This window comes from Pygoscelis adeliae, unplaced genomic scaffold, assembly GCF_000699105.1.
Source record: "Pygoscelis adeliae isolate BGI_AS28 unplaced genomic scaffold, ASM69910v1 Scaffold467, whole genome shotgun sequence".
In the NCBI taxonomy this organism is placed as follows: Eukaryota; Metazoa; Chordata; class Aves; order Sphenisciformes; family Spheniscidae; genus Pygoscelis; species Pygoscelis adeliae.
In genome coordinates, this window is record NW_008825253.1 from 889,838 (window position 1) to 902,786 (window position 12,949).

General features: G+C 45.9%; 1 protein-coding gene across 1 annotated transcript in view; it reads right to left on the bottom strand.

Moving 5' to 3' along the window:
- The window catches only part of LMF1 (lipase maturation factor 1), a 197,654-nt gene that overhangs the window by 142,665 nt on the left and 42,040 nt on the right, over positions 1-12,949 (bottom strand). The window contains exon 4 of the mRNA XM_009329414.1: positions 2,963-3,111. Coding sequence (XP_009327689.1) covers positions 2,963-3,111 — 149 coding nt within the window. The remainder of the gene's footprint in view (positions 1-2,962; positions 3,112-12,949) is intronic.

Here is a 12,949-nt window from a genome sequence, read left to right on the forward strand (position 1 = left end):
CAACCATGCCCCCCCCCAAGCCCTGCAGTCAAAGCGAAGTCTAACTTGCATTTAAGGTAACTTGCATCTTGGACTTCACCAGGTCAGAGGACTAACAGGTCACCTCATGGATCTAATCCAGCAAGACAGGGAAGACTCTCAGCTCCTCTTGAATCACTGCACAGGAGTCCTGCAGAGACTGGTACCCCTAGGGTCACCCACACGGGTCCCCATGGCTGTCATTAAAGGCCAGCCAGTGCCGTGTTACTGCACTCACAAACCTTTAACAACTTAGACCTTTGCTGCCCTCAAAAATATAATGAAGAAACCACGCAGGCCAGCTACTAAAGTGCTTATCACTCTGTGCTTAAAGGAGAGGACAGGAAATTTAATTTGTAATAAAAATAAAATATTTCTGCCAGGTTAGCAGCCTTCAACTGTGTTCCCTAAACAGTTGCTTAAAATACTTGAAAACTACTGTAAAAACCATGCCTCAATAGTGGCTGGTGTGTTAAGTTTTAAGCGCTGCTTTAAACTTGTAGAAATTCTTCCTCAGGTGGAAAGCAGCTGCCCTCGGGACTGTGACCTCCCCACACCCATCCCACGGCTCGGGGACACGTGGCTTCAGCTGGCTCAAGGGTAGATATGACTGGGACCTTCTCCAGCCAACTTTGAAAGATTTCAGTTTTAACCAAGTCAACGTGATGTCCAAACGAGAAATGGGAAAACATCAGGAACAACAGATGCTTTCTTATGAAAATTTAATATCAAAACCACCCTTAATTTCTCATCCAAAAAAGTTTCAACAGAACAGTTCTCACTAGACCAACAACATGCCCTTCATACCTGTTGGATCAACTGCATGGAGACCCACATCTCATCACCTACAATGTTCACGTGGACTGCAAATTATTGTCCCCAAGGAGCTCTGCATAGAGCCAGCAGCAAGTCAACAGGCCATCTCGTGCAGAAGTGACACTGAGCAGTAAGTACTGTCACAGACCCAGCCCTGATGCTATGAAGTCAGTGCCTCTGTGCAGCAGGAGCCTGCTGCGCTGCCAGCCCTGAAGCACCCCGACGGCTTCTCCAGGCTATGGACTCTGACGCTGCAACAGAGCCCACGCACAGATGTACAAACTGTCTGTTGGTTTAAGGCAGGCCATTTTTAAGGATTATCTTCCATTATTCTCTCCCAAAGCCATACACTGCACTTCCCTTGGCCACCACACTTCCCTTCCAACATCGTTTTCCCATGAACAGCACCAAGCTCCGCAGACGCTCCCATTTCCATTCCTTTCCTATCAGCAGTTCTGCTAAGAACCATTTCAGCTTTTTTTCTAATAGCAATTTCCCAGCTGTCCCAGGAAAAGACTCCACGAAACAGATCACAAGAGCCTAAATAATTTTTCATTTACCTACCTAACCACAGCAGCTTGTTTGCCGTGGGTGTCCTGCCATTGTGCGTTCAGCCCAGCACGGAGATCTTCCCATTAGCTCCATCTCCCGTTCTCATCCTGGGGAGGGTCAAACAAGACCCTCTCTCTACAAGAGTCAGGCTTCCTAAAAGACTGGATTTCTATCATTTAAAGTAAAGTTGCAATTACAGATGCATCCAGTAGCCTCCATCCCAGGGTATGGCAGGCGCAGTACGGTAGGATGCTAGAACAGCACCATTCACCTGAACTCCAACCGAAAGCCTTATGGCATTTTAAAAGCATTACAAAGGTGACTTTGTCCCATAAACCCTGACGGAATATTTTCAGCCAGCAGTTGCATTAAAATCTATGGGATTATCTACACATGCAGACACTGTATAGGGTCATAGAAAGCTGTGCTGGAGTGGACCTTCAGGAGTCATTTTATCCATCTGTATTGCCCCGCAGCAGGACCAGATCTATTTAATTAATAATGAGCAAGAATTGCAGCTTTAGGAAGCTGAGCAAAATCTGGCGATGCCACACAATAGCTATGGCAAAGAAATGAATGCAACATCTGAGAGTGGGTTTTGAAATACCACTTGCACGACACATACAAAAAAGCAAAATTTTCTGCTCTTTCAAGCTGAATTTGCTGAGCCGTTGTGGGCTGGGAAGCCGCCCTTTGGTGCAACAAGCATACAGCACACGCTTTTCAAGAATATCTACTGCGGTAACATGTTCTCCATGATCAAAGTTGACTTGAAAACAGGTAACGTTAAGGTTAACACAAAAAAGTTTGCCTTTTATTTATTTTATTTTTTAAGAACAGGAGGATATTTAAGAGCTTATTTAGCTCGTTCAAGCACTGCAAGAGCTGGGGCGAGAGGAAGATTTCAGAGCAAATGGACACAGGAATGTCCCACCTGCCTGCAATCTCTTTCTACAGTGACGATCCTTAGCTTAAAGTTTTGGGATATTTTGAAATGTCCGAAACGTGGATCCAGATGACAGGGTAACGCCCCTGCCACACCTTTATTTTAACAAAGATGTGTCAGTTCCCGATCGATTCTTTTACAAGCTACTTGGGAATTTCCACTGGCACTGGGACAGTAATGCAGCAATTGTTCTCTCTGAAAACACGGAGCAGAGAATGGCATTTCAGTAAAGCACACACAAAGAAAATAACTTAGGGTAAAGCTCCTGGTTCTTGGGAATTACCCACTGGATTCCCAACCATCTTATCAAAAAGTCACAATGCCCAAGTCTCAAACTTCACTTTTATTCCTTTTCAAGAGCCAATCACAAGAGCAGCACCAACATATCAACCCAGACATTCTTACTCCTGTGTTTGTCCTCCTTAAAATAAACACTAATAATAAGTTGAAAGATTATGCGAACCGGAGCACGAAGCATTTCCTGCTACATGCTCCTTCTTTGTAACCAGAAAAATTCCTACACCGGAGGACTCCAATGTGTCCCCCCCCTCCAGGGGCAGGTTTTCTGCTAGGATGAGATCCTCCTTTTGCTGTCACCTCAAAAAGACAAAAACGTGAAGTCCCACTTACCGCTCCAAGCATGATCCTGAAAATCAGCCACCGAAATCCCCAGATGACGATGCTGGAAGGAGGCGTGTGCTGGGGCAGGCGGGAGAGGGTCCAGAGAGGGCAGAGGAATATCCCCAGGAACCCTGTTTCCAGGAGCTGCGATTCCCATCCTGTAGTGCCAACATGTGAGAAATGAAAAAGAAAAGAGTTACTGTACAAGTCCTGTAAGTTATCCTTTCACAAATTTTAAACACCCAAAAATAAAAAAAAACCCCAAAACTGTAATGCTTTCTGAATTTAACTTGGGGAAACGTCAGTACCAACTCCTAACACACACATCACACACGCTGGGAATTCAGATGCTTTAAGCTACGGTGTGAATGATGTGGATCTACGTTCGGTGCATTGGGTTGTGTCGTTCTTCTCCAAGAGCACACACCGACACTTTTGCTGTTTACATGGTTATTTTACGCAGCGTGAAGCAAGACAAAAAAAATAAGAACTTTTATGAAGCAAAGGAAAATGCGATTTAAGTGCCCTGGGAATTGGCATGGTGACCCAGGCACACAACTGATCGGTGCCGCTACTGATTCCCGCAGACCAGGGACTGCCTGAGCCATTGCCACCAGTCCCACTGACTTTACTGGTTTTGTGCCAAAATGGGGCAGTCTCTATCTTCAAAAGATGATGATTAAAATCACATTGTCTTGTTCATCACCAACGTGCAACCGGAAGCTTTGAATCTTTAATCGTAAAGAAAAATCATAATGAAAAAAGTCCAAATCGTCCATCAAGCCAGTTTTACACATCGCTGAATATAGCAAAATTACTCTAGATTGAATACCAGTGGAGCTGAGATCAAAGCATGGCCTTGTAACCACACAATGAACCTGTTCCCTGCTTTGGAGAAGACAGACTATAACCTACTTCAGGCAAATCTGCATTTTGCATTTTCTTTTTCCAGCACGGCATAGAGTATAAATATTGAAATGATTATTCAGGAAGAGCCAGAGCACAGCAGTTCTGTTTTGACAGGTGAAGTCCAACCTCCACTACGTTTTTAAGTAACAATATACCGATGCCAAAACCAAATCACTCCAACTTACTACCTCCAATTACACACTCTTATTTTCAAGTATTTCTGTGCGATGCAATTGCACACTGAAGCCATTTAAAAAAAAAAAAAAAAAAAGAGACACTAAATGGCACACTAGTGGGGACAATTCCTGAAAACTCAGCAACCTCGTTGGAGCCATTTAAGATGCTGGTATTCCCACCTACACGTCCACATAAATTAAACCAGATAGTGCCTGTGGGTCACCTGTAGCCATGTTCCTTCCCAAGAGTCCCCCAGGCACCTTCCTAGTTTTCAAATAGCAGCAACAAAGTTTGGTCCCTAACACCTCCTTTCACCCAGCCCAAACAGGCAGGGAAACACCTATCAAAGGCATTAATTTCTTCCAGCTCCAGTCTGAGAGATCCGATTGCACACCAGCTCGAGATTTTTAAAACCCATGATTTGACATTGTCACGCAAGCAAAACTATGTTGAATTTGCTTTAAAATATTTGAAGTAGCAGCCACGCAATCTCCTCCTTTTTCTTAATATGCACAAGGTCCTTTAATTTAAAATGTAACGTGCTTTGTTTTTTTTCCAAAAATATTATACGTCAAACAGCTATTAAAAAATCCCCATTCTCCCTCCATACATCCTGTTGTTTCTAGAACAGATACCCCAACTGCCAAAATTAGCGCTTCTGAGAGGAGAAGCAAAGTATATTGTTATAAAAGCAGCTGCACCGGGAAAGCAATGGCTAATACAAAATGTGAAAGGTTAATTGTCACTAAACCCAGCCACAAATAGCAGTTATGGGTCTAACTGGCACCAAAATGGTAGTATATCTCCTTCGTTTCTGCCCGCACAAGAATCCCACTGTTATTGGTGTTTTCATATGTTAATCACTGTGTTCCCCTGCAGACATATAGGATGCACGCTGGATGGCTGAGCAGGAAGACGTACGCCTCTACATCTCCAAACAGCCTTTAGATCCCTACTATGCATTCCCCTTCGAGAGCAGCATCGCCTCTCACCAAGCAGGACACAGTGGCTTTTTTTTTTTTTTTATTTTATCTTTAAACCAAACTCCTAGGGAGGTGTTTGCGTGCGTGGACGGAAGGGGCACGAAAGGATCGTGCGATCCCACATGACACATTTCTTGCGCGTTAAATGGGTTATACGAGCACGCATCCAGCGCGCAGGGACGCGTGCATGAGCGCGCGTGTGTCCGAAGCAAAGCCGAAGCCTTCCCGGTATGCGCCGGCCTCCAAGGATCACGAGTTCAGCCTGCACCTGTGCTTCTTGTTCCAAAGCGACAAGTTTGAATCCTGGCACCACCACCACCCGGCTGCGAGTCCAACAGCATAATCCGATGCAAACCGTGCCAGCGAGGGGGACAGCTCAGTGCCGCGGCGGGAGGGGAGGACCGGAGCAAACAGTGCTGCCAGCTGTTGGGAGAAACCTCTTAAATTACCCGCTGCTGACAAGGGGGGCTGGCAGCGGGTGCAGCTAAGCCGGCACCAAACAGGGTTTAACTGCAAGTGCAGCCAAGGACAAACTACGGTCACAGCACCGTTTCAGAAGTCTCCGTCTAAACCTCCTCAGCTTGCGGCTAAATCCTGTCCAGCTCCGGTTGCTCTGCACCCATCGATGGCAACGGGCAGATTTGCTGGCACAGATGAAGTGCCGTGCTGTACTTTGCTCTGCTCCTGACCTTCATATCAGATCGCGGCAAGTTCCTGCTAAAAAACAAGTTTAAGATGCAGATATGCACGGAGAGCCTCTGATTTATTAACAACCCTCTTCCTGATGGACTGAGTCTCCACAGCTGGTAATGCGGTCATGCAGATCAATTTTCCGTACTAGCACACATCACCCAAACAGTCACATACCCTGCCCTCGGCAGCAGAAGCTCCTTCTCCAGCCTCCATCCATCTTCCTTCCACCCCAAGCAGCTCCTCGCCCTGGACCCCTCCTGCTCCCAACCCACGGCCAAAGCTGTCACCTCTTTCCCCTTCCCCATTTAGCGTGGATCTCATCCTGACCGTAACTTGTTAGTCCTCTTACAGGCTTCATCATGCACAAACAATTAAGCCTTGATGCTTGATCCTACTTCATAAGCAACGCAAGCACTTGTGATGGTAGGATTATCAGAGATGCTACATGTATCATGTTTTCCACTAAAAATTACGGCTAAATCATGAAGACATTCAAGGATGTGAACACGTTGTTGAACATCACAACTGTATCCACAGTACAGCATAAAAGGGGGAGCTCTGCTCCATCTCACATTCACTTTATTGTAAGTTGATATTAGAAAGCAAGGTTACAAGATCCATCAACAGAAACCTTGCATTTCCAACTGCTGACTTACAAACAGTTGTTCACGGCTACCCCTTAAAAGCCTCAGACGCAAAATCCCTTGCAATCTTAGACAGGTTTGAGGCCGTAACCATGTGTCTGCTGAACACTGCTGAAGTTTGAGCATCGCCACCTTTTAACACCACTTCCGAGGCTCACAAAGCCCAAACACACCGTGACATCGACAAGGAATCAACCAAGTCATCATACCTTGGCAGGGAAGACCTTAGGAACGACCAGTACTTAGCTGACCCGTGCAGTTAAGTAATAACAGTATTTTTCTCCCTATCCTTATCCTCCTCTTCTTGCCGCCAAGTGGGCAGTGTTGATGAGATGTATGTGCTGCTGCGGCAGTGCCAGGCAAAGGAGCCCAACACAACCGCATCCTAGAATCATAGAATCATAGAATCATTAAGGTTGGAAGAGACCTCCAAGATCATCGAGTCCAACCGTCAACCCAACACCCCCATGCCCACTAAACCATGTCCCTAAGCGCCTCATCTACACGTCTTTTAAATACTTCCAGGGATGGTGACTCAACCACTTCCCTGGGCAGCCTGTTCCAATGTTTCACCACTCTTTCAGTAAAGAAAAGATCCTCCATCTCCACCAAACATACTGGGAACCACGTACCGAACCCTCCTCCAAGCTGCAGAAATTCCCACCCTCGACACTTTTTAGGACAGTTCTAGCACAGAAAAAACATGGAGACGAAGGAAGTCATCTCCATGACCTGGGGGGACCTAGAAGGGGGAATCAAATGATCCCCCGCTTTGGGGCTGTGGGAGGGGAGGGCAGGCGCTGGGCATCGGGAGCTTTAGGAGCATCCACGTGGCAGCCACGGAGCATCACACAAACCGAGAAACTAGCGGCAATACAGGAGTCAAAGCACCGGTAATGGAGCAAAGATCTCTTGCCTGTAGCGGTGCCAGTTTATCACGTACAGCGACATTTCCCAACCCTAGCATTTTTGGAGTGAAACCCATTTTATAAACGGTAGCAAACCCCACGATACTTAGAGGCATCGGGGCTATCTCAGAAAGGCAGCTCCCATTCTCAAAGCGCCAACCAACACATCCTTATTGCCTGGGCTAAATCTCGGGGCTCACCTCCGCCCCGGTCCCTCCGGCCCCGGCGCACACTGATACTGCTGGGAACGAAAGGGTCACGTTGTTGACCCACCTGCTCCTGTTTTCTTCAGTTGGATCTAGTCAAATTTCAGCAGCTGCAGAGCCGAACAAAGCGCCCCATTGTTATCTCCCGCGCAGCCGGAGAGGGAGCCACGGGGTTTTTTTTTTGGGGGGGAAAAAAAAAATGAAATAAAATAAACTGCCAATGGTGGCTGCACTTGCCCCACACGAGTTTCGAATGTTTGTTACATGTTCTGAACTCGATGCGGCAAAATCCATAGTTTGGCATTTTCTAGAGGTCTCTGCTGGGGCAAGGGAGGAGGAGAAGTGGGGAGGATGTGCCGGGGGGACAGGAAAGATAAGAAAGGGGAGGAAGCAAAAACAAAACCGAAAAAAGCTTTCCCATATTCCTTTTAGGGTTTTCAAATGTTTTTCTTCTTTAAAATTATATCAACCCTCCAATAGTTTAAATTTTCAGCTAGGAAATTTAGCTCAACATCAAGTGATCTCTAGAGTCAAAAACTATTTGCTGTTTGACAGAGGAACTGCGAAAGCCGGCACCGCACGGTCTCACCGAGTCCTTCGGCAGAGACCGTACGCGTTGGCAGGAACATCTGATGCACTGTAGAAAACATTACTGGTGCTTAACATGTTAAAAAAAAAAAAGTCAGTTTGGTATGAACGGTCTCCAGAAAAGTCCAAAGCAGCCCCATTATGGCTCCCTATAGAGGGTATTATTTCTAATGGAATATAGATTATACAGCATTATGTCATTAAGGTTTCCAATTTTCATCTTTATTATTTACCATCAAATACCTGATGAAAAAAACAGCCAAATTATTGCAGCTTGTCCATGGCTATAGAGGAAAGCCAGTGCAACCCCTTCCCACCCAGCCCTGCACGCTGCACCTTCAGCCTTCCCGCATCCCAAACCAGTTTTCCGTTTACACGGACAGTCAGGCAGAAAGCAATGAGGCAGAGAAGGACAGAAAGCCTTCAGAACTAAATACAAAATAGTCAGGTCCGAAGATAATGAAGTTTCTTATTTTCAATTAACCTATTTTTCTGAGAATAAAAAAAAAAATCATCTGGTCAAAATCAAAACCCATACCCAGCTATGGTAGAAGTAGCTCAGATAATTTCTTTCTTTTTATTAATTCCCCTTCCTAAAATATGGGCTAAGGTGAAACAGCAAACCGTCTCTCTTTGTATATACATATCTACACACAAAATTTACGGAGAGCACGTTTGCACGGCACAGACAAATGCTTCTACAATGTACACGCATTTTACAGCTCGCTCTCTGCAGCCAGCACACAGAGGAGCCGGGGAGCGGACAGTGCAGCTGTCTCCCTATGAATATTGTGTGTCAGACGCCCCGGCAGCCAAAGCAAGGGAGATACCCAATATGGACTGACTTACACTGGAATTAGATTAACTGCTCCTGAGCCTCTGCTCCCTACCTCCCTGAAATTTAGTATGATATAATTTCAGCTATAGCGTTAAAACACCTGTTGAAAATAGTATGGGTTACGCTGACGACTACAGGATATTCTGACCAAGGACTTTAGTCTGCAAATACTAGTTGCAACTACCACGTGTGGTCCAACCAATGCAAACAGACCCGTGTCTGGCAGCATATGCTCAGCAATACGCTGAGTAATTAGGTGTTTACCTGCCGGTGTGCTCCCGCGGGCACCGGGCTGCTCTTGGCTTCTGCACCCACCGCTCATCCCTATCACCTTCCCCGCCAGGGTCTCCTCCTTCACCCCGCCATCCGTACTCATCTCCCACTTGCAGAAACGCAGATCAAATTAGAAAACGCTCAGAACTGTACTGAAATATCAATACTTCTTTTAATAAGTACATACTGCCTTAAAGGAGGATAGTGAGGTCAAACCTAGCCCTCTTTTCCAACTGTGAAAGATAAATCTCAAAAAAAAAAAAAAACCAAATCCAAACAAGGAAAATGTTTCTTTTTCCTTACTTTTCTTTTTTAAAAACCAAAATACTCTGTAAATTATTACAACTTTCATCATTCATAGCAACAACTTCCTCAAAGGAAAGCAAAGCTCCTAACTATGCTAAAAAGAGCCGCATCATTTTTGAAGTGTCTTGCTAACCTGTCCTCTAATAAATTAAAATACTGCGCCTGCCAGCTAACTACAAATACCTTTTTTATCTCCACCGTGAAATACTGTCCACACTAAAACCCATGGCAAAATTATCACCAGTTTCAACTGGGTTTGGCTTTCACGCAGGAGTTTCACATGTCCCAGCTACCACCTGTTGAAACGTGCTGGTTTTAACTCTCCGCTGAAGGCAAGCGCCAGGGGAGCGGGCTCACCGGCCAGCCCTGGGGCAGGGGAAGCAGGGGAAGAGCATCACGGTGCTGAAGATGACACTAAAAACCCAAGTGAGCAGGATCCGTCCGCTGCTGTGCCACTTCAGGCTTAAGGAGAGCAACAGCTAGACGCAAACAGCTTAGACGACAGAAGAAGGAAAGCCTTGGAAAGCAGAGGATGTTCAGTGAATCGCTTTAACTCACTGTGCAGAAGTTCACACCGTGATCGCTTGTGCTCTGCACCCCAGAAGCACTGGGTGCTCCATGCAGCATTGCCAGCAGCTGTCTTTCCCCTGCGACATTGCCCCTTTTTGCCTTTTTTCCAGTCATTTTTCCTTTTCCAGAAGGACAACAAACCTATCAGGGTACAGACTCACTCCCCTCGCTCTCTAGCTTTCCAAATATCAATAAAAAGTAGAGGCACAAAGAGCACATACAAGAAACATTCACGTTTGTGTCAAGTTTTCGAAGTTTCCCAGGGCTCCCGACGGACAGAATTTCTGGCGATTCTTAATGGAAAGACTAGGTCTCTCCGCAGTCACACAGTCAGTCTGTAAACACGAAAACCCTGTTAATAATCTCAGAGAGCAGTTCTGAATCTCCTCCATCAACAGGCAGAGCACGCATGCAAGGCTTAACTTTGAAATAATTTAGCTCTTCCAATCAGGGGGAAAGCGAAGCCCAGGCATTGCACACACCTTAGGAGCACGGCAAAGCTCCCTTTTCAGCTGATATAAAGCAGAAAGTTTCAACTTTAAGACTTAAAAATACTGCAGAGCAACAAGAATGCTTCATTTTGAAGTCACCCCCCAAAAAACCCCCAAATTCTGAGTGCCACAGATGCTGACCTCAGAAGCATATCTGAACTAGGACAGAGAAAGGAAGAGAGATGCTTAAAAAAAGGAAGAAATCAGTCCACCACAGCTCTGAGGAAAAGACAACGAGGAAAGACAATGATTTATTGCTTCTCAATTCGGTGGTGCCTTTCACTTACAGATCCCAGAACAAAGAGATACGTCTCGCAAGCCGCCTGCCCCACGGGGTCTCGAGTCTTTTCAGAGCTATGAAAGCCAAAGCTCAGAGGGCTGAAGGATAGAGTCCCCTTTGGCATCCTGTCCTGGGCAAGAGCAGATAACCCCGCTCCTCCACTCCCACCCCCAGGACATGCTGCTGCCATGAACACCACCGAGCCCAAGATCTGAACTAGCTTCCCACAGTCAAACTCTGCCGCGTCCATTTTCCCCAACCACCACCTATATTAAATGTTTCAAATTTCTCATCTGCCAAAGAGAGAAGAGACTGGTGATACTTCACATTTCTGCAGCCAACAGAATAGTTCTTGATGTTGTTGGAAGATTTGGAAAAATGTTATCAATAACTTTTGTTCTTAAAGTATAAACCACACAGAAAAAAAAAATTTAGCATAAAAACTTTTAAAAGCTTCCAAGTGCTCTCCAGGGTAGTCATTAGAAACTACTTAGGTAACAGGAGGGTGATAACAGTGAGTTAATGCAGCGTTAAATTAGCCCTCCTTCCATGTAGAACTTTAAGTGACAGAGGAATCAGTTGGGAGGATTTTTATTTTATTTTTTAAATAATGAAGTTAATGGATTTCCTGTTTTTAGCTCTGTGGGCGGCTGTCATTTTGAGGGATCCGTATATACTGTATTTAATTACTCTATCTTAAAGTAACGAAAATAATTTCATCTGCGTTCGTATGAACTCACGGGCACCAGCATCTCTCAAGCATGGCCATCAGGGCAAGGAGAACATGCAAGCACTGCTGCTCGTCAGCGAGGGGTGTGTTGTCTCTGGAGAGGTGTCACCACAGCAGCTACTGCTCACTCACTGGACTTCTCAACATCTCAAGCCATCCCTCAAAATCTTCACATGGCCAACAGCCACAAGACCTGTGCCACAAATCTCGGTGAGCTGAGGGGAATGAGCATCAGGAGTGGTTCTGCCAAGAGAATCTCGTGGCTTCCCAGCGTTGCCCACCATCCTCCTGCGGGCAGGGCGGAGGTTGGTGCTGAGCCCCAGGGCAACCCAACAGCAGGTTTAACAGCTCCCCCGGACTCACCTCCCACAGCGGGGAATTCACCCCATTTTCCCTGTAACAGATTATTAGGAGGAGGGTCAATGATGGCCATCAATAAATTTGGACAAAGATCAGCAGGTTTTAGGCTGGCCACACAGATGGGGGGAGGAAAAAAAAAGCTAGGCATCCTGCGACGGTCCACAAACCACGTGCAACACAGAGAACTTCGTAAATGAAATGGGAAGCGATGGAAGGGACTGACTGTGAAACGAGATGTCGAACAGAGCCGGGAACAGATGCAGAATGAAAGGAGAGGCCAAGGACAAGTGATGCCACCATGGCCAGGCGACACGATCCATTCAGTATTGGTGCTACACGTTGCATTAGGGCACGGCAGCGTGTTCCCACTCAATCAATTCTCAGTGGAAGAAAAGAAAGCAGCTTTAAAGGCTTGAAACAAAAAAGCCTGAAGGCAGAGAACAATCTCTGGCTGATGGGAGTCATCGGAGGGAAGTTTTCCCTGCAAAACCGATAACCTGCCTACTGCAGAGCTCTCTGTTTTCCTTTGAAGCAGCTGGCTCTGGTACTGCTGGAAGCAAGTCCTGATGGATCACTGGTTTGAATCCAGTATTGTGATTCCTCCGTTCCCCTGTGCGGAGGTTCAGGTATACACTGCACATACCAGCAGAGACCATCTACTGCCAGGTTCCCATGGCACTAGGAAAACAAAAGGGAAAATATGTATCATCACCAAGGAACTCCGGTTCCTGGGACAAACAATTATAACCTGGAAGGGATTTTCTTTCCAATTATCCCTTCTGTGCCGATTGCTTTGAAGTCCAGGATATAACTAAAAGCCAGTTACAGTTTTCTGGTGAGTTTTCTCTCTGGAAACACACGCTGATCAGATGAAAAGAATACGTGATGGCACAGCCAAGTGCACAGAGTCAGGAGGTTTTGGCTTAAAAGAAAATAAGCAAAATCAGAAGATACCCAAAGGACAAGAAAGGCAAAGACTGAACCCCCACCTACCAGACCAGAACAGTCAGGGTTTGTTCAGGAATCGGTAGTTTTTATAC